Consider the following 23,107-nt stretch of genomic DNA (forward strand, 5'->3'; position numbering starts at 1 on the left):
ACAAACTTATATATATATATAGATCCACCCGATATTAATAATATATTAAATATAATAAATCAAACGTTAACTCTGATATTAATTAATATCAAATAGAAAATAAAACAAATATAAATTTACCGACTATATTTTATATAAATCATAAATTTGTATATCCTTTCAAATAATTAGGCTGACAAACATTGCAATACTTGTATTTTTTCTTTTTTCTTCTAATTAAATAATACCGCCAAAATTGTACAAACTTATATATATATATAGATCCACCCGATAATAATAATAATAATAATAATAATTACGTCGAAGAATATTTTCAACAAGAAAATTTAATAAGAAAAACTTCGAGCTTCCATAGTTTTTTTTTTTTTTTTTTTACTTCTCAACTGGAATAACAATTGCAACGTTTGAATCCGTAGTAGTTTCCGTTGAACAAAAAGCAAACCGGTAAAGAAGTTTATTCGTAATTCTCGAGAAAACTCGGTAAGGAATCGATATGCCTATAAAGGATGACTAATGTGCATATATGTTACAACAACTGCAATTTCATATGACGTATTTTACCTAACGTGGAATGTTAGTGCAATTAAACTCGGATTTCAGTCAGTAGATAATCAGATTGTCTTTAAAAAAAAATACAAAACGTTCTGTCACTAATTATCTCGTTTCTTTCGATACGATCAATTGAAAAAAATTTAAAAAAAAACACAATTAAAAAAAGAAGTAGAAACAGAGAATATATATAATCAAATTCAACATTTGATTATTCAAATTGTTTAATTGGATCCTTTCGCGTATAATCTTTAAAGCTCACATTTATAAATCCGTTATACGATACAAAGCATGTAGAAAGATCGGTTTGCGGTTTAACTCTCTAATATGGTTTAAATCTAAAGCAAAGGTATGCCATCGTATGGTGTTACGTTGATAAAAAAAATTCTACAATACTAATGCAATTTATACATTTATACCACCTTCATTAATGATCTCACATTTGTGAGATCGTTAAAAAAAAAAAACACTTTTGGAATTTAACACCTTTCGTTTCATGTATGTAGGAATCCGTAACAATAAATAACATTCAATTAAAAATTCTATCGTGTTGATTAATATTTATCGGCAATATTTTTAATGAAAAAGAAAAAAAGAACATTTCATATAGAAATACGAAACAATCGATCTTCATATTAAATTTAATCACATTAATATTAATATTAAATTAAATCGATCATATATTTTAAATAGATCATAATATATAATCTAAATTAATTGAACAATCCCATATAGAAAATCAAATACAGGTAAACTTAATGAATCTCATCTTTTGTTATTGATAATATTAATTTAATCAATAATACCATACACTCGATCGCGAAAATTAAAAACACTTCGTTAAAACGTTATTGAGAATTACTGCGAAAAAATATAATATATATATATATTATTTCGTTAAAAAAATAAAATTAAATGAAAAATAAAATATATGATATCGATAAAAAGACTCACGTTTTTATCCGTATAGAGACGAGAGTGGTAGAATACAAAAAAGGGGAAGATGAATAAGAATGAAAATTAATATCGAGTTATCAATTTTCTTATCCTCTCGCGTAATTTACGATTAAGGTATATAAACATACGAGTATAATAACAAAAATAAAAATTCAACGACGAGAACGTTAACACTTTAATGTCGCACTAATAAAAATCACACACCCTGATCTTCGACAAAATAATCATAATAATAAGAATAATAATACTTCGATGATCACAATATAAATGTGGTTGGGAGGGAAAAACAAACAAAATGAAAGAAAGAAACGGGGAGCGGTGTGGGGGTGGGGGATTAAAAGATAATTGGAAAGAAAGAAAGAAAAAAAGAAAAAAAGTATGAAATTATTGCCAAGGGGTTCACGGAGGATGGTGAGTTTAAATGAGGACCGAACGAATGGGGAACCTTCATTTATAAGAAAGTAAGCAAGTATCTATCACGGTCCTCCAATGATTTTCATCGAAAAGGAAGGGGACCCGTTCGTTCGTTTCTTCGTTGTCGTCGTCGTAGAACTCCCCGTGCATCAACACAACTAAAACTACTTTCGATGTATCGTTTACAAGTTCCCCGTACTAGAGACACAATTACACACACACACACACATTAAATCCCATATACACATGGGATACATTTACGAAGTGTAAGTAAGGTACAGTACGATGATATGTCGTTACAATACACGCATGTATTTCTCTCGATCACCCACGGTGGGAGTAAAATACACTCTCGATCTTTGATTTTCAAGGTCGTACCTTTGTATCGACCAATCGCAACACCGTTCCTTACGTCGGTGTGACAAAAATGTTGTACATCTCGTTCACGATGAGCCACCATCACCACCACCACCATCACCACAATGTACATCATCGAATTAAACATTCGCGTTTATTTATCGCGAATATACGTTATATATTTTATCCTTATAGAATAACTATAATCGAGATTATTGTCATGCGATAAAATTATATTTAACTAAAAAATAGAAAAAAGAAACCTACCCCCACCTTCCTTTCCTAATCGTATTACGTTTCTTTCTCTTTTTTTTTTACTTTTCTATTTTTCTTTTTATTTCTACACACATCTTGTGATTTATTTTCGTTAATTAATTGAATCGTTGATAATAAAAAAAGAACTTTGACGCGCGAAATATTATTATATGAAACATTATATTGGATAATAATTCTTTGACGAATGGATATTGTAAGTTAGTATGATATCGTGCAACTTCTCGCGATATACTACACAATACTTGCTTATTGTTCCGAGTAAAAAGTCCTTGAAGGACGAGCTCACTCTCTCTTTCTCTCTTTTTCTTTCAATATATGTGTGTGAACCTTGGGTAGTTGTTGATTGTTAGAAGGTAAATGTAAAGGAAGTTAATACGAGTGACACCCAACGCGAACGAGATATATCCGAGAGAGGTGATTAACCCTCCTGTCTTGTCGATAGATAGAAAGACGCGACAAACAATCTACCTGTCATGCGACGAACGTCGTAACATTGACATACTTTTCATACAAATAACGATCATTCATTTTTCTTCCTGATAAATCACCATTCTTTTTTTTAACTAATCAATTCTACTCGTAAGATTTTTTCTTATTAGAAAATTAACGTACGATGATGATTATTATAATAAATATATTATGTCGAAATATATTCATCTTCATGGGGAAAAAGTATCAAAATTTCTTATAGTGAGAGAGGTCGAAAAACAAATAAAAAAATAATACGTATATTTTAATATAGAATGAGATTTTTATGCACATTGGATTAACGAACGATATCGTAAATTTATTTTTAAAATTATTTTTGTTGTTGTTATTATTGTTGGTGTTGGTGGTGTTGATCGTAATAACATTTATACAATTGGAAATTAATTGTTATAAATAAAATTAAATAATATGGATTTAGGTTATTATCGAAATAAACGGCTCGTATAGTTTTTATATTTTTAAAAGAATATATAATATAATTTACATTTTTTTAGAATTTATTTATTTACAGAATGCGATGGTAGGTTTATGGTTTGAACAAATTTTTGTTGAAATTGTTTCATGGGTTTTTTTTTATTTTTTCTAACATAAGAAGAAAATTTTACTTCACCAGGCAACTTCAATCGGAAGTTAAACAAAAAGTTTTTCGTCGATTAAAAAAAAAAAAAAACAGAATTAGGTGTATATATTTTCGAATAATTTGTAACACGAATACTTAAACTTTCGATTAAGGGAAAGAAAAAAAAAAGTATTAAAAAAGTGAAGTCAATCTATGACTGCATAAATCATACGCTTGTTGGTTTATTTTCATACTTGAAAACGTGTTTACTTAGAACGATAATCGAAGGTCAATGACAGCCTCCACATATCCGGATCCGGTTTCTTTTGTATGAAAAAAAAAATTCATTCGAATATCAAAGATTATAGTGTATCGGCATTGAAAAAATCAATCCACGTATTGGAACGTTTTTTTAATTGTTTCGTTATAGATAAAATTCATTTAATTGACAGATAATAAGAGGAAAATGATCGCTATGTTTTTATATATATTGTTAGTTATTTATAAAAAAAAAAGAAAAGAAAAAGGTTCAAATTTATAACGTTGAATTAAAAAATTGTAAGCAAAAATAATATTATCAAATTCGATAGTAATCGAGATTCAATATCAATGGGATAAAAAATATATTTACGATAAGTAACACAAAAAATTGTTTCTTCTTTAGAAAGAAACTATTCGTTGAATGAATTTTTCATTATGAAGTTCCTATAGCTTAGGAATAAACAAAAAAGAAAAGAAAACAAAAAATAACGTTGGCAAGTTCATTAAACCGTAAAACCTTAACAAAACCCATCCATTCACGTAACTCTGAGACCTTATGTTCATTCAATCGGCTGCGAAGGTTTTTAAGGTATCCTCTGACCGTAATTAAAAAAAAAAAAAATATAAAATCAAACAGGAAAGACATTATTTATAAAGGTCGTGCTTGGCGTCGGATTAGAAAAAAAAAAAATATAAAAAGAAAAAACATCAAACGTCCAATTAATAACATTTTTCTGTTTCCCCCTAAAGATCATTGGTGTTAAAATAATCGCAAATAATTTCGTGCGTTTTATTGACAAAAAAAACAACAACAAAAAATAAATTTCTTCTTTTCTCATTGTTCTCTCGCACGAACTCATAGGTGTGTGTTTTTTTGTTTTACTTTTATATATTTTATTATATATATTATATAATTTTCTAATAACATAATTTCCTAAATCAAAATATATACATATATATATTATTTTATGTATATAATTTTCTTTATATATATATATATATATATATAATATATATAGAATCCTTCGTAAAATATCTTCGTAAAATATGAAAAAAAAGGTGGTAACCTTCGAAAGAGAATATTTGGAGGACGTTTAGTCGATTCCTCATATCTTTCAACATTTCTTTCACTTCTTCTTCTTCTTCCTCCTCGTCGAATTTGACCTTCTTCTTCTCTGTTTGAGCCCTTGGATTAAAAGAAAAAAAAATATAATAAGAAGAAGGAGGAGGAGGAGGTGGAGAAGAAGAAAAAATAACAAAAAGGTCGGACGCGACGACGCAACAGATGCGAAAACACGACCAACGCGGGAGGATAAAAAAAGGTTTTCCCTTTTTCGAGGAAAAGGTAAAAAGAAACGAAGAAAATAAGAAAATAAGAGAGAGAGAGAGAGAGAAAATTTGGGAGTAAAAGTGTACGTATGTATATATGTATGTATGTGTGTGTGTGTGTGTGTGTGTGTGTATGTATGTATGTATTAAAAAGAAAGAAACTTGGGTTTCAGTACGCACTCTCGCCGTTATCGACCATCAAAACGAGTTTAACCGAGTTGACACGAATATAACCGAACTGTTAACCAATGCCGAAGTCAGGAGGTGGTGTGTATATGTATGTATAAAAAGTCCAAGAGGATAGAAGAGAGACCCGATCCCGATCCCGATTCCTCGAGAGTCCTTAGAAAACGAAAACAACACAACACAACCAACGATTGAACCAACTTGCAAAACCCCCCAAATTGTCGTCTTCTTTCCTCCCCCTTGTTTTTTACCCTTCCTACAATCGTTTCTAAACATTTATTCAATTCTAATTCAAATTTCGTTGGAATCATTTCTAAAATCGGTACAGTGAAAACAAACATTGTTAAAAAAGGGAAATACGATTTTCCTCGATACCATTGTAATAAATCGGTTCGTTATTATTTTTTCTCGAGAATAATTTTTCACGTAATTTTTTGTTTGTTAATTAGTTTGGTGTTTACATCGCAACGAATTATTAACGAAACGTTCGAATTTTTTTCACCATATTAACATTTTTCCAAACATTTTTTACGTTTGTTACCAGGGGGAAAGAAGGATTACTTTCAAATACGTATTTACGTATCTAAATACATATGGTACGTGTACGTGTACGTGTGTGCGTCTATCCTGTGTGAAAGCATAAATCTAATAATGCACGCGTGCTGCTGCACCACTTGTCGTGTTTCTTACGTGCGTTTGAATTCTCATGTGTCAAAATTTGTTCTGCGTTAATCAAAAGAAATTTGTCGTTGTTCGTTTATCGTGAAGTGTTGATTGTCATAAAGAAATACAAGGAATAATGATTCTTCATCTTTGATGAATTACGAGAAACATTTGTTTTAAACGTTGAACTAACAAAAAAAAAGCATTTTTTAGTTTCGTTGATAGAAGAAAAAACAGAACAAAAAGCAAACCCAGTGGAAAATGTTATGTGACGTTTAGTGGATCTTAATAGAAAATATTACGAACGCATAATTGTTGTTTTTTTTTTCTTCTTATTTCTTAGTTTCGTCCTAAATGTGCGTATTATAAAAAAAAAAAAAAAAAAAGAAGGAAGAGAAATAATGTGAAACTGTTCGGTTAAAAAATTGTTCTTGTGCGTTATGGGAAATTAATCATGATGGTGATCGATTGGAATTGGAAGAGGATCGTTTCGATGATGCTCTTCGTCAATGTTTTTTTTTTTCGAGAACCTGTCATCTCAATCATCACGAATAAATGTAAGTTCTTTTTTTTATTATCTCTCCGTCTCTTCGATTGAATTTTCTTTTTTCTTTTTTTTTGTTGTTGTGTGTAATATTTTCTTTTAAAACCTTCGAATGATAAACTAATTTACCAAAAGCCTCAAATGTTTATTTTATTAACGAGATAAACACGTAAAATATTGATCAATAAATACACGCAATTTTTATCGTTAATTTATTCGAAAAAATCCGCACGAATTTATTGGTCGTTCTTATCTTTAATTACAAAAGAAAACAAAATCAAATGAAAATCATGAGATTTCAATCGAATTAATTAATAAAATATCCTTGCGTTGTCTTCGAACTACCAAAACAAGAATTAATTCATCATCCCTAAGTCGAAGGATTTAAAATAACTAATTTTAATATTTAATCAACATCATAAATGTACGCGAACAGTAAGAATTTTAATTGTTTGCGCATTTATTAAAATAAAATTAGAATTCCTTTCATAAATATATAACAGATTGGTCGCAATAAATACACGCGGTTTCTTTTTCTTTTTTCAATTATTTAATTAGGAAATCCGTACGAATTTATCGGTCTTGTCTTATCTTTAATTATGATACAAAAAGAAAAAAAAAAAAAACAAAAAAAGAAAGAAACCACAAACGATTTATCAAATTTAAATTAAAATGAATAATTAATAAATTTTCCTTGCGTTATCTTAAAAAAGAAAAAATACCAGAACTCAAATTAGAGCTCGTAATAACTTGATTGAAAGATTGAAAAAGGTTGAAAATTTGGTATCCTATTCCGTTCCATTTTTATTATTATACACGGGAGAGTTTACAATTTATTCGTATTAAATAACGAATCGTGTAAGTGCCGTGAGAGCTGGGCGAGAGGGTAGAAATATCGTTTTTCAATACGTTACTAGTTTACCTTCAAGCATTATAACGCCTACACCATTTTTTCCCTCCTTTGAATGCGTGTGTTTCCCTTACGACGTCGAATAACGCAGCAGCACGTGTGCGCAGCAACAGTTTCCCTTTGTTTTAGATTTTTCTTTTCTTTTCTTTTTTTTTTCTATTCTATTTTCTCCCATTTTTCTTTTATATTTTTTTCGAAAGTGCGACTATAATTAATCAACTCTCAGGAAAAGGAAAAAATAAGAAAAAAAAAAAATATTCGTACAATTATAATTCGAAGAATATTCAAATAATTTGAATGAAAATGAATAGGGGGGAGGAATCGAGGAGGGAAGGGAGTTGTTGTAAAATATCAGGCATTGCACGGGGAACAAACGTAAACGATCGGCTCGAAGTAATAAAATAAAATTTGAAAAAAAAACAACCTAAGCCGGAAGAAAAACCGGGATAGAAAGTATTCGAGGGTTGTTATATTTTTTTCCCGGAAAAGTTCGAAAGGTCGCGGTGATATTTTTTAACGTAAATAGGATTTCTTCTCTCCCTCTTCTCCCCTTAAATCGATTAAAAAGAAACTTTTCCGAGTAATTAACTCGTAAGACAAATATTTAAATTGATTCTGGGGAAAAATCGTAATTCGCATTAAAACAAAAAAAGAAAAATATCAATCTATTCGAACTTTTAGAGGAAAACCTAATCTTATATAAAATCCTTCCCCAAACTACCCCCTCAAAAAAAAAAAATAAGAAAAAGGGCATAACTTGTGAATTCGAGAGCTATGATTAAAAAAAAATAAATAGAATATTTATTATTTTTAAATTATTATAATAATTTATATTAATATTATATTATATTATTATATAATAATAAAAATTATATATTATAATATATTTTCTTTTTAGTATTTTATTATTTATTAATATTTATTATATATTCGTAAATTATGATACACAAAATCAAATGAATCGAAACGAATGATATATTTCGTCGTATTTCGTTTAATTATATTTCGTTTAACTGACACGTTATATCATTAACAGAAAAGATACATATAAATGAACAAATAATGCGATATACTTATGCAATCATTGTTAAACAATTATTTCACATTGTTTTCTATTGTTGTAATTTATTCAAATTTTTCATTTATCCGATTTCCTTTCCTTTGTGTTTGGGAGGGATGCTATTTTTCCATTTGCATCCCACCCCCCGACCTTTTCTATCTCTCCTACCGTCGCCCCCGTCCCCTCCCCGCCCCTAACCCTCTTTCAATCGTCCATGAATTAATTATTCTTTGTTTCGAATTATTCGCTCTATTACCGCAATTAATTGCCGATAAAGCGTGCCTTACCAATAGACTAACACAACAAACGCGTGCCCATATATTAATAGATCCTTGTACACACAGTTCACGTTCCGGCTTTACGAATCTCATTGCATATTATTAATGGTTATATTGATCACGGAAAACTCACTCACTCTTACCAACCCAACCCCTCTTCGGCCCGCCCACTACTCCCCCTTCAAACGACCAACTTCATTGATTATCCTCATTACGAATGTCAATTATTTCTTCTCGGCAATTATTTGGAAACTTATTAGGGTGAACCAAAAGAGTTCGTACATTTTTTTAATATTATTAATATTTCTCGCTTACGTGTGTAAAGTAATTTTATTTATTGCTAAAAAAAAAATTGTTGCGTTATAATCAAAGGACGGAATAATAAATTCACGAATTTTTTGGTTTAGCCCCTGATATTTAAAAAAAAAAAAAAACAAAAACGTTATTTAGTTATTATATAAGATAACAAATAAAATTCTCGATGATATAATAATAATAATACTAATAATGAATAATAATGAATAATAATGAATAATTCTTAAAGAGAAAATCTTTAAATAGCGTAAAAGATTTCCTCTTTCGTCGTGTTGGAGCAACGTAGTTATCATGAAAAGAAAAAGAAAAAAGAAAAAATAAAGAAAAAAAGAACAAAATTTAAATGCGAATCCGTTTGGTTGATTTGCGATAACTGTAAAGAAAAAAAAAAGAAAAAGAACGGGAAAAGGAAAGAAAAAACGGGAAAGAAACGAATAATAAATTCGTATTATAAAAGCCGGTTGTTTTTTTTTTTGCTAAGGTAAGGCGAAGAGAGAGAGAGACACACCGCCTTTTTTTCTATTATTTTTTTTTTTTTTTACGATGCACAATCACCAACCAATCGCGCTTATGTCATCGAGACGTCATCGAGCTCTACTCTATGCACAGAGACTATTTTCCACAAGGTCCTGCAATATTCTTTACGATGGTATTAAAAAACAACCTAACTTCGATTCTTTTGATAATAATTCTTTTTTTTATTCCTTCTTACATTTTTTCTTCTTCTTCTTCTTCTTATCTCGTTTCTTTTTTTTTCTTTTTTTCATTTATATAAACGCGCACGTGCGTATAACGATTCAAAGCAAAATGTGTTAGCGTTGTTTTTGTTTTTTTTTTTTTATTTAACGTAAGACGGAAATATAAAAGAAGAATATATATATATATATATATAACGGAAAAAGAGAGGAAAAAATAAGAAAAGAAAAAAAAACTTAACGCAAAGATCTTATAATAGCGTTCACAGGAGACACCGCGATATATTGCGAGGATATTATTTTAAAATCAATAACAAAATCTCGTAAGAGAATACAAAAAATAAAAAAAAAAAAACAAAATGGGCGTGCGTGTGCGCGCGTTAGATCTAGTTTCATTTGAAACGTGTTTCATTAGAACGCATAATGGAATTATGTAAATCCTGACTAATTGGCAAGACGATCGAGTTTTACGCTAGTCATCTGTTACTTTTTGCTCGACCTTTTATGTAGGAGGAGGTGGAGGAAGGGGCAGGGGGACGAGGGGATAGGTGGAGGAGGAGGAATTTTCAAGTTTCTTACCGATCACGTTACTCATTTGCGATTTCCATGTATCGGAATCTCTACGTTACAACGATAGGCTATCGTCTATGATAACGATCGACCAATCGATTTACACCTAACGTTATTTCAAGGCCATAAGTAAATAACGTTTAATACAATTAACGGCTCTTTCGTCGCAAGTTCTTGTTCAAGGTGTTCGTTTGTTTTTCTTTTTCTTTTTTTAAAGACGAAACGATCGATCAATCGATCGATTTTTATCGTAATTTGTTTTTTTTATTTATTCATTTATATTATTCCGATCGCGTATATTTTTCCTTTATGCAATTAGCCGTCTTGGTTGTTTTCAATATAACGTTTTTATTTGTTCCTTTTTTTTTCTTCTTATATCTGACTCTGACTGGTCGGATTTTTTTTCCACAGTTCTGTACGAGACAGTTTGAAAAAAAAAAAAGAAAATTGTCAGATACTTATCGAAATGCGTATTAATCAGATCAGAAGTTGGAAACGTTATGCCTTATTATGCATTTACGTTCGATATTTCGTTAAAAAGATATTTCTCGAACACGCTTGATGATGAAATTTATTTCAGAAGAAGGTTTTTCGTCCCATTCACGATTGCTTGCTTGCTTTTTTTCATTTCAGCATTATTCAAGGACGACGTAACTTTTTTTGTTCTTTCTTGAGCGAAACCAGAGCAAACGGTATACGTCAATTTATAAATGTTATTGCGACAAACATTTGTTAACAAAACAAATCTAACTAATCGATGATGCGACAATTTTTTCTTAACTATCGACAATATTGTTTTGTTTTAATCGAAACAAACGAATTTGTTCTATGTAAAACAATGTTCGACTTAATTTAACGTAGCACTTCTCTAATTTCTATCCTTTGATGATTTTTCGATTGTGGAATAGTAATTATTTAATGGAGATAATTATATTCCTATACGTAGCTGGGTTGACAAATCTTAAACCTAACATGAGAATAAAAACAAACTTCAAACATTTATTTTAAAAAACTAAAAAACGTAGAAACAATTTTTATATATACTTTTTTTTCTTCTTATGTTAGACTCGAAGGGTCGAAATTTTTCAACCCACCTTTGTATTATTTTTACGTAAAATGTAATAAAAATAAAAATACAAATAATGAAGCTTTTTCAATTTTATTAACAAATTCACGCGATAGTGATGATAATATTAATATTAACTGTTTTGTTTAAGGTAACTCGTCGTCGAGGATGAGATAGGATAGAAGATGACTGAAAAAATGACGACGTGAGAAAGGAGAAGAGCTTTTTAAACAAAAACAAGCATTTAATTTAGGAAAAGTATTAAGGCGGCTAGGGTAGGAAGAAGGGAAGAAGTTAAAGAAAAAAAAAGATGGGGTCTTTGCCGAATTTGCACGAGTTGTCGAAGGAGAAACTCGAAAGTCCTGTTTACAGGCCAGTTCCAATCAGTGGATTAGGATTAATGAGATTACCCGCTCAAGCACCACCATTGGCACATACCCATCGTCGTGCTAGAAGCAGCGGAAATCATCATACCACTACTTTGTGGGACAACGACGCCATGTTGGAGGTCGGTTAAATATTATTTATCATAAAAATTCAAATCGAATAATTTCTCTAATCATATTTGACGATTTTAACTTAACACTTTCGCGATTTGCAATGCTGAAAGGAGATCCTTAAATTTTTACGCACTTTATCGATTAATAAATACGTATAAATGATAAAAATCAAAAACAAAATAACTCGAGCTGCAGAAAAATTTTTGAGGTTAGATTTGAAAAAAACATTATCAACCATAAATTCACGTAAACAGATAAAAAGTTAAATTTTGTAAACTAGTGTAATTAATTGTGAAGGGAAACATTATTGAATCGTTTATTGGAATGTTAAATATTTTTAATTGGCATAGGATTAAGTCAACTTATACCAATCGTAAAAGTTTTGATATAAGTTTAAATCAGAAACGCGATTTAGGGGATAATATAATAAATAGATGTTTTCAACGCACAGCATATGGCAGCGTATTCACCGATCTCTTGTCGCTCGGCGAGGACATCCGCAGCGTTGTCTTGGAGACGACGAGATTCGATGAATTCTTCGGCAGGTGCATCGTCGGTTCGTCGTTTGATAGCAGCTGTTAGAACAGCTCCATCCGGACCACGTCCAGCAAAGAAAACAATTTTGAGGCATTGCGCAGCCCTGTTGTTGGGACACGCGACCTGTTCAGCCGCCATCTTGCCAATTTTTCCACTCCAAGCTGGTCTCGGAGCATTCAATCCTCACCTCGGTCCAATATTATTGGCTCTGTTGTATTTGACCGCGGCTATCACCGCTTGTTTCGCGCCGATTATTCTACAAAAGATCGGCACGAATCTGGCCATCATTGTTAATCATTTAGTAACAACAATTTTCGTCGGTGTTCACTTGTATCCAAAGTGGTACGTTTTATTACCAAGCTACGCCATTTTGGGTGCCTGCGTCAGTCCAAGTTTTTTGGCAAGGACCTCGCACGTCAACATATCGGCCACCAGTTTAGCTTTGGTCTGTGCCGATCCTGAAGATTCGGACGAGACCAGACGCGATTGTCTATTGAGAAGACTCAACAGATATATCAAACTCGCCGAAGATGCCGGTCTTGCGATAGGTAAATACAATTTATATATATTCTCTAATTTTATTTATTATTATTTTATTTATCCTCAGAAATATAAATCTCACGTATCTCAATTAAACTTAATTCATGCATTACGTGTTTATTTCATTATACTTTATTATAAATTTTTGTTTTCTCAATCGATTTGTTTTTCTTAATCAATACTATAAACTTGTCTACAATTGTTACTGTAACGCAGGTTGTCTGATCGCGGCACTATTGGTCAAATTTACGGACTCGGTGTTACCTAACATATCGCAAACCGAGATCGAGGATGTTTGCGGAGCCGAGTATTGTCCCGAGGAGACCTATTTCCACAACGAAAGTCTCTATTTACCAACTATCTCGGATAACACTTCGAAAATGTTGATAAGTATATGGTTCGGCTTTGCCGTATTAGGAATGAGCATATCTTGTGCTTTCCTCGATTCGAGGATGAAGGAACCCCAAAGTACAAACGACAGAATTAGCTCACGTAACATATTCAAATCCGTCAAGTGCGCCTTTCAAGATCCGAAGTTGCAATTAGCGGCGCCATTGACACTGTTCATCGGCCTCGAGCAAGGTTTCATTTACGCCGACTTCACTGAAGTAAGTTTGACAACCAACCAAATAGAAAAAAAAAAGAAACAAAAACCAGATATTAAACGTCACCGAACTTTGAAATGAAAGATGAAAAAACAAAAAGAAATATTGTTTATTTATTAACAGGCATACGTGGCTTGTGCCCTTGGCGGAGCTGGCACCGTAACCGTCAGTTTTCTCAGCTTAGCTGTCCTCCAGGCACTTGCTGGAGCAACCCTTTCCATGTTACTCAGGCACATCAAGAGATATTTTGTCGTAGGTAAGAAGCACGATGCTACCTTCTTTCTCCCTTCGTTAATAATTTAAACAATTATATCGGACAACTACATACATATATATTACAATTATATAATCTAACTGGTTGAATTTTAGTCGTGGGTTTCGCCTTTCATGCCTGTTTGTTACTCGTTCTGGTCGTTTGGAGACCAGCTGGCGACGATCCAGCACTTTTCCATGTTATATCAGCCGCCTGGGGAGTATGTAACTCCATCTGGGAAACTTTAATATATAGTAAGTGTTTAATCTAATATTGATATACTATTTTTTACAATAAAAAAAAAAAAAAAAACAAAAAATTAATCCACAAACAAAATTGATGATAAATATATATCGTATTATAATTTTATTTTGCAGCATTAGTATTAGGTCTCTATCCAAATTCTTGGCAAGGTCCGTTATCAACGTCGTTATTTTGGAGATGGTTAGGACTATCATTAGCGTTGGGTCTTCATGGTTTGGTTTGCACCCGAATCCGTGTGCTAGGATTGGCGTGTATGTTGTTGCTATCGGTCGTGCCTTACGTTTGGTTAGAAATTAGATTATCTAAACGTGGCAAAAGTTTGGCACCGTTGTGACCAATCGAATCAACGGCCAGCGATCGTGGATCAACAACGATCGAGGTCGAAGGAAGGCACAGATCGGACTGAGGTAGAATCGTTCCATCCAGTTTAAAACCAATCAGAAGAAGAAGGAGCAGCAGTGGCCGACATAAAAGCAGCCCGGTTACGGAATACGCGACTTTTACCGCGAAAGGAGGCAAATCTTCAAGAAAAAGAGCAAACAGTGTTGCGTTCGCTTGTCAAACTACTACTACTACTACTACTACAATGAAAACAACTACGATTATTAATACGACCAACGAGGACGCGATTCTTCCCCATCCAATTAAAGTTGAACAAGAACGTAAGAGTAGTAGTAACGATATAGAAATCGTTAACGACGAACCAAAATGCACCATTTTCTCATTATCCTGAGATGATAACCTCAAATCTTTCACACCACACTACGACCATTTATTCTTCAAATATTTCTCACAAAATTCTGCTGGTCCTTATTTTTCTCGAGTAAATGATATATATATATTATCCTCGTTCACGCGGAGACGAATTCTCGTTCGATTAACTTCACCCCCACCCCCTCAGCTCCCTTGTCACCCTGTTTCCTCATTCGATTTATCTAGCGTTCTTAAACACGTCTAACATACTCGAATGTATTTTTATTTTCTCAAATGAGTATCAAGAAGTATGGTTCATTCTATATTACATACTGCAAATTTGTAATATAAGCCAAAAAGAAAAAAACCAAATTCAACATAGGGTTTCTTTCTCCCCACTTCCAGATACTTATTCTATTCTTTTCAACTTTGCGTTTTCTTTTTTTCTTTTCTTTTTTTTTTACCTACAAAGAAGATACAAAAAGATATATTGTATAATAGTATACGAGAGAATTTGGCGGGGGATTAATCGTGATCCAAAGATAAATAATTTAAGACATTATTACAATTTTGATTTCAACAATTTGATTTCAACAATTTGATTTCATTGACAATCGTGATTTTGAGCGTGAATTGTTTTTGTTTTTTTTTTAAATACAAGAACGCACATGTCGATATTATGTCGGACGTGATTGGTCATTGCTCTTACTTGCAGATAAAATCAAAAAAAGACAAAAAACAAAACGAAAATCGTGGGATAAAAAGAACATTTAATGATCAAACGACGAAGTAAGAATAATTCGTATAGAATAATTCAAAAATAATCCTCACAACCTCTACCTCTTTTGTAATACTGTAAAGCGATGAATTAAAATATTTTGTTTAAACGAACGAGCACTCGACTCCTCCTCCTCCTCTTCCACCTCCTCCTCAAGGTCGACCTACGAGTGCAACGAAAAGACTCCCCCCATACCGCGTCATCGCGTAATATTTAATAAATGCTGGATGGAACGAAAATATTAATTAATTAGGATTGAATTCCGAGCCGAAATAACAAACACAGTTATTCCCGCACCGACAACACCCCACACCCCACCCCCGTGTTTTTATCTCTCATTATCAGCTTATAATCGAGCTAACCGAATAAACGAGAGCTCGCGTAAGATTTTACTATATTTTAATTGAATACGTTGGGAAAATAATAGTCAAGGAATAATAAACGTTTTCACGCGGCCAATATTTTTCCTTCTTCCCCACTCCCCCTCCCGTACCCCCGTACCATTCGCCACGGCTCCTGAGAGAAAAGAAAAAATAAAAACACGTTCATAGGCTGGCTTACTAGCTAGCTAGTTGTATATATATAACAAACAAAAAATTATTTCGAATCCATTTTCACAAATATAAATATTTTCACGGAAAACACGTGCCGAGATATGTGCACGATTTAAAAATGCTATCCGTACCCTGACGTCTTTCAAATCTATTAAATCGACTTGTATAAAAAAAAAAAAAGAATAAAAAAAAAAGAAAAGAGAAATAATATTAACGAACGGAACAAATTAAACCGTTTTCATTGCAATCTCTACAAAACTCGCTCATTATAATCTATATATATATATACATATATATATAAGTATAAGGTGGTATGAAAAATTTGTTTGCAACTGGATTTCATTGTGGTTGGAAGATTTAAAAAAAACAATGCAAGAAGATTACTCGTCTTTTATTTATTTTTTTTTTTTTTTCAAAAATATTAACGTTTTCTAATTTTCTTTTTTCGCGTTTAACTTTTGGTCAACTAATTGTAAGGCAATGCGGGTGAATCCAAAAAAAAAAGAACAGAAGGATAAGAAAACATCGACAGGTAGCATTTAGTTTTTATTCACGATTAATGAAGAAATATAAAAATGCATCAAACTTAGATCATAATCGAAGATAAGTGATAAAAACTCGTTCATACGCGTCTTCCCAAACTGCAAACAAATTGTTCAAAACAACCAATAACTTACCTTCATACAATTTGTCACGAATCGTATCTATTAATTCATTGAAAATATATATATATATATACGGAAGAAAAATGAAAAAAAACAGAAATAAAAACAACCAACAACAAAATGATAGAATAACAAATGTGATTTTCGATATTACGAATTTTATATTTTTAACGTTCTTTCGTTTGTGTTTCCTATAAAAGTGGGAATAATAATATATGCACGGGAAAAGGAAAAAAAAAAAAAAAAAGAATCCATACGATATCAGATATAAAATGACTTCTCTTATTCAATAACCACTTTCTATTCAAAAAACGACTAATCATCGTTGCTGCTATCACGATTAAATTATGATGATAATGTAAAACGTACGTACTTCTTAATGTTTCGTCTGTTGTAATGAGAAATACGATACATATATCGAAAGAATGATGATGATGATGATGATGATGATGATGATGATGATGATGAAAAAAAAACAAAAACAAAAAATATCTTAAGAATCATTTGTAATCGGGGTAACGTCTCGAGTAACGTCCAATAAAAACAACAGGCTTACGCAATAGGGTGCGTTAACAATCAAACAAACCAATGTCCATTTACGATCGTTCCAAAATTCATTCGATTGGTTTTCATTATTTACAAGATGGAGGACGAACGCTTTTAAATAAGACTCTCATATGAAATTGTTATTTTCAACGTGTCCTCGGATAAACGAAAAAGAACAAAAAAAAAAACAAAAATAAAACAATGTTTTTATTTGATAAATAATTATTCCAAGGAATATTATACTATCAGTCATAAAAAAAATCGATCGAATTTTAAACGCATCGGCAGAAATTATCGTATCGATGAAAAAAAAAAAAAAAAAAAAAAAAAAGGAAGAAAACGTTTGTCGAATTGTGAAAAATAGAAAAAGGGGAGGGTTTGAAAAAAAATATAATATATATTAGGATAAAAGAATTTTATCTCGTTATCAGATCTTTTTCAAATAGCGTACGATGAAATGTTTTAATAGAAAAATAAAGCGTGTGAAAGAAGTATTTGCGCGACAAAACGCGAGGTTGGTACGAAAAATAAAAAGAAGAAGATAATTAAACGCGTCGCATTCATAATTAACTATAATAATTGCGAAAACGAAAAAAAAGAAAAGAAAAGAAAAAAATTATATAAATGCACCGTGTGTGCCTGTTTATATTCCTAATATACATATATATGCGTACATAAAATATTCTTAAAAAAAAAAAACGTATAATAAAACTCGTTTCCGGAATGTATTTTATCTATCGCCGTATATTCAATTATCACCGCATAATAAAAACTTTTCTAAATTCATTCTAAACTCTGTCGTGACAAATTTAAGCGCACGTATATAAATAGATACGCGACATATTAGAAAATGAAAACAAAAAAAAATAACACCCGATATAAATTTCTAATACAATCACGAACGATCGCGTAGTAAGTAGTTACGTTACTTCGAAGAAGAAGGTTTGAAAAGTTGAAAACAATTAACAAAAAAATGAGAGAAGAGATTATAGAAATGATTAGAAAAATAACAAAAAAATAATAAACTAAGGAAAGAAAATAAATGTGTTATCAGAAAGTTTACTACGTGTTGCAAAATAATAATCTAATAAATCCACTGCTCAAAATGGTGAAGGACGACACTTTGTCCAAGTGTGTCGTCGAGTTGTAAAAATCGACACCCTAATCGCGTAAATACTATAATACTATCACGCGTATATGCATATATATATTCAGTAGTCTTTTTATAAGAACTGCGAATAAAATTCAAAATAGAAATGTAATCGTTAAAGAGAGAATGGATTGTAAATTTTTTATTAAAAAGAAAAAGAAAAAAAGAAAATTTTAAAACTACGATAAATGGGAATAAATTAATTGCGAAAAAATTGTCGTCGTTCTCGTTGTCGTCGTCGTCGTCGTCGTCGTTTAATTTTCGTGGCCAATTTAGCCGACAATATTTGAATGAATTCATTCAAATTACAAAATAACACACGAATCTCTCTATATAAAAAAAAAGAAAGAAAAAAAAGAAAAAAAAAAACAGGGGATTATATGAAACGGCATTGGGGAAAAAAGGCATGTATAATTATTATGTATTTTTTTCATGAAATAATAAATAATATTATTCTTATTTTATATCGAACGACGTTTTTAATTTAAACTTTCATTGGTTTTCTTTGTCGCGCGCATTTACCAACACTTCGCGGAGAAGGATTAATAATTATTTCAATATTTTTTTTTTTTTCTAAACCAAATAATGCTTTTTCTTCTCATTCTTCTTTTTCTTTTTTTTTTTAACTTGCATCTTTCTTTTCTTTTTTTGAGAAAAAGCAAACAATAAACACGTTTATCCTTTGAATATTCTCTTCAAGTTTTTTTTTAAATATATATATACATATATATATATATATATATACTTAGGTATATTTTTTTTTTTATTCTTTTCTATATAAGCGACACTTCTAACTCAACTTTCTCGTTCAATTAAATTCCCAAAGCATGTGTGTATAACGTTAACTATAGGTATGTATGTATGATGTAAATCGTCTTTACCGTAGCAAATGTGATACACGAATTAGTCAAATCTATGATATATTATAATTATAATAATAATAATAATAATAACCCGATCGCGCGTTGAGGCAGTAAACGAGCGAAGGAAATTATTTTTTGTGTGTCGCGTTATAGTTTTTTTCTTTTCTTATCTTTTCTTTTTTTTTTCTATTCGATGATCAGATTCAAACAAATTTGTTGGATAACACGCGAAATACACGAATCATCGGGTTTTTTTTTTCGTTTCTTTTCTTTTTTTTTTTCTTGTTTGCTCGTTCTCAATGATTAATTATCATTGATTCTTGTTAAATCATTTTCTTTCTTCACATCATCCATGCCGATCAATCGCGGTGACAGACAAATACACAATCTATAAAACTCATACGCTACACGTCAATAATAATAATAACATTATCTTTATCTAAATTATTGTCACCATCACACATATGAGACGTGAATTAATAGTAGTCTTTATCCTTTTTTTTTTGTTCTTTTTCATTTTTTTTTTTTTCCTTTTTTCTTCCTTCCTTCTTTCTTTCATATTGACGTACTAGGCGAATAATAAATATAACAAATAGAATTGTATATATATACTAATACACTCTAATTCATCATACCGCTAAACGCCATGGAGACACTTTGCTATAGTTTTTTATAATTTTAACAATGCCCCACCCCCACCCGACCCCTTTTTTTCTCAATTTAATTCTTTTATTTATTACTTCATCTCAATCAAGTTCCTTTCTTATTTATATTCCCAAAAAGAAAAATTCTTTCTTACTTTTTTTTTTTTTAAAACATAATAAACTTTTTGTAATTAATTTTCCCTTTTTTCTTTTTTTTTCTTTGTCTCACTGTTCGTTGATCTCTATGAAAAAACAAAAATCACGCATACATACGTTTCGGGGAAGCAAATATAAACTATTTTCGATAAATAATAGTTTACTCCGTCGGACTATCATCATCATCATCATCATCATCATCATCATCATCATCAGCATCACCGTTATAGACGTGGATTACTAACATACATACCTCAATATCAAAGTCAACATACACAATAGAGATCATAAGGAAAATATACTTGCGTCGTTTGAAATAAAAAATAAAATAAAATAAAATAAAATAAAATGTGAGAAAAATAAAATAAAAAGGAAAAAAAAAGTAATTAAGGAAATAACCCGCTATAATAATAAAAGTGAAATAGAATTGACGAATATAGGATTACAAAAAACTAAAAGGAAACAAAAAAAAAAAATAAAAAGGAGACAAAAAGAACGTTAAGAAAGAGAAAGAAAGAAAGAAAGAAAGAAAGAAAATGAAAGAAAATGAAATAAAATAAAATAAAACTTTAAAGAGAAAAAAAAAGTCTATCGTTTAGTAACTCTCGATTCATTTTATCACCTGTTCTTAAAAAGAAAATACTGTATATAAAAAAAAAAAAAAAACAAGGAGTAGTCGGAGTCGTAATTGAAAATATCTTGCTACAACGTTGTGACGAGCGTAAGTAAATTAATCAAAGTGTATATAGAAAATTGCTTAACAACAATCAATCTGCGTAGAGTTTTCAGTATTTTTTTTTCTTTTTTTTTTTTCTTTTTTTTTTTAAATATATACTTTAATGCAACGTAAGATTAACAATACTGAAAAGTTTCAACGTTTTAATCGCGAAGAAGATTATTTTTCCTTTTCTTTTTCTTCTTTTTTCTTTTTTTTTTCTTCTTCTTCTTCATATGATCGCAAGAAAAAGATGATCTTCGGAAAATAACAAGAGCAGGTATAATAACCTAACCGTATGACCTAAACTTCTTTTGTCGTTTGTTTTTTTTTTCCCCTCACAAAATCTCAGTCATTCGTTTTTATTCTCTCACACTTATTTTTTTTATTCAAATGTGCAGCATACGACGACGCGTCTTTTTTAAACGTTCTCTTGCATTCTCTTCTTTTTTTTTTATCATCTTCATCTTCTTCTTCTTCTTCTTTTTGTTTGATCCTGTCGACGATAACGCGGAACATTAGACCGAATATCCAGGCGAGCTCTAACAAAAAGCAATTGGATATTATAGAAATAATTAAAAATCACAAGAAAACAGTCTATTTCTTTTTTTGTCTGAAAACTTTTGTGAAACTCACCTGTCACGGTCCAACGTAATTATAATACCTTAACATATAATATTATTTATATCCCAACGCGTATAATTAAATATAAAGAAAAGAAAAAAAGTTTTCACTCTCTCTTTCTCTCTCTCTCTCTCTCTCTCTCTCTCTCTCTCTCTCTCTCTCTCTTTCTCTCTCTCTTTCTCTCTCTCATTTTCTATTTCCGATCGATAAAAACTAAACATAAATCTTACGTGCCATTTTGTTATTATGTTAATATTTTTTGTATCTTTTCTGTTAAACCTCGTCTCTCATACGCATCGCAACAAGCAAACGACGAACGACGACTGCAACGAAAGTAAATATAATCGATTTACTTACATACGACTCACGAAGCTTTGAATAATTATAGCCATCATACTTTCTCAAACTCTTTTCATTTTCTTTTCTTTTCTTTTCTTTTCTTTCCTTTCCTTTCCTTTTTTTTCCTTGTTTTTATCGTGCCGTTAAGATCCTCCATCCCCCCTCCCTTCTTCTTCTCATATTCCATTTTCTTCCCATTTCCCTACCCCTTTTTATGTACATTACAATTTGTTTTAACGCTGAATACAGCCATAATATCTCTCAATCGCAGTAATAATATCTTTTATTCGGTTCTCTTTTTAAATTCGTAGAACGGAATCATCTTTCCTTGAATAATTAACTTTTAGCAATAATCAATTAATTTAATTCCTTATTCACATTGTGTCATATTTGATAATATCGCATGATAACGAGGCTGGCTCACTCTCCCTCTTATTTTCTTTTTTTTTCTATTTTTTTTTTTTGCCTTTTTTCTTTTTTCTTTTTTTGGTAACTACGCGCAAGCATGGAACATAACTATATTCGCGTCTGACCCGCAGTATTTAAACGCATCATCAGCTACCATTATACTATCCGTGCTATGTACACACTTCATTCGTTGCATTCAATTCAATATATCAAGGTAAAAATGCCAATAGAATTATTAATGAAATTTTGTTTCTTAAATGAAATGAAACTCCTTTACGTAACACAGAAACGGAACATTGACAAAAAAATAATTACATGTATGTGTATATATATATATATATGCATGTGTATATATGTATATGTATATATATATACACATCTACATATATATTTATAAATTAAACATAAATATATATAATGATACGTTCAATATAATATAATATATATATTTATATAATATTATATTATATTTATATATAATACATAAAACACATTGATATTCTCGAAAATATACAAATAATATATACTATAATAATCTCTTTTGTCATCTGTAGTTACGTTACCGTTCAAGATTTCATTTTTACCATTATATTATATATCATAGAATATAAAATAAGAATCATTTCGAAAAATGCTAATTCAAGAAAAAAAAAAATATAATTATTTCAACATCCTTGAACACACAACGGTAAAGACAACGGAAACTGTAATATTTGAAAATTGGGTATATCATTCGATGAGCAAACAAATGATGCATTCAATTGCATCAACGATAATAACCATAGCACAGTAGCT

The 23,107-nt window shown here is 30.7% G+C and overlaps 2 protein-coding genes across 3 annotated transcripts in view; one reads left to right on the plus strand and one right to left on the minus strand.

Annotated features, from left to right (window-relative positions):
• The window catches only part of LOC106784727 (probable glucarate transporter), a 12,208-nt gene extending 9,582 nt beyond the window's left edge, over positions 1–2,626 (minus strand). The window contains exon 1 of one of the 2 annotated variants that reach the window (XM_014744565.1): positions 2,545–2,626. The gene's annotated coding sequence lies outside the window, so the exon portion shown is untranslated. Of the gene's footprint in view, positions 1–1,503; positions 1,610–2,544 lie in introns of those variants that run through there. The other variant, XM_014744575.1, reaches the window with a different exon arrangement.
• Positions 2,627–5,476: 2,850 nt separating this feature from the next.
• LOC106785030 (protein unc-93 homolog A) lies at positions 5,477–17,320 on the plus strand. Its single transcript, XM_014745132.1, has 8 exons — positions 5,477–5,767; positions 5,922–6,597; positions 11,630–11,986; positions 12,430–13,063; positions 13,272–13,663; positions 13,784–13,916; positions 14,030–14,167; positions 14,291–17,320. The coding sequence occupies exons 3-8, from the start codon at positions 11,789–11,791 to the stop codon at positions 14,509–14,511; spliced, it is 1,716 nt and encodes a 571-aa protein (XP_014600618.1). The 5' UTR covers positions 5,477–5,767; positions 5,922–6,597; positions 11,630–11,788; the 3' UTR covers positions 14,512–17,320.
• The last annotated feature ends 5,787 nt before the right edge of the window (positions 17,321–23,107 follow it).

The sequence above is a fragment of the Polistes canadensis genome, unplaced genomic scaffold, assembly GCF_001313835.1.
Source record: "Polistes canadensis isolate GaletaPanama2010 unplaced genomic scaffold, ASM131383v1 scaffold_2, whole genome shotgun sequence".
NCBI lineage: Eukaryota > Metazoa > Arthropoda > Insecta > Hymenoptera > Vespidae > Polistes > Polistes canadensis.

Coding starts and splice junctions, on each gene's coding strand:
- LOC106785030 (XM_014745132.1), top strand. CDS start 11,789: ATGGGGTCTTTGCCGAATTTGCACGAGTTGTCGAAGGAGAAACTCGAA. Junction 13,064..13,271: donor AGATGCCGGTCTTGCGATAG/GTAAATACAATT, acceptor ACTGTAACGCAG/GTTGTCTGATCGCGGCACTA. Junction 14,168..14,290: donor CTGGGAAACTTTAATATATA/GTAAGTGTTTAA, acceptor TTTATTTTGCAG/CATTAGTATTAGGTCTCTAT.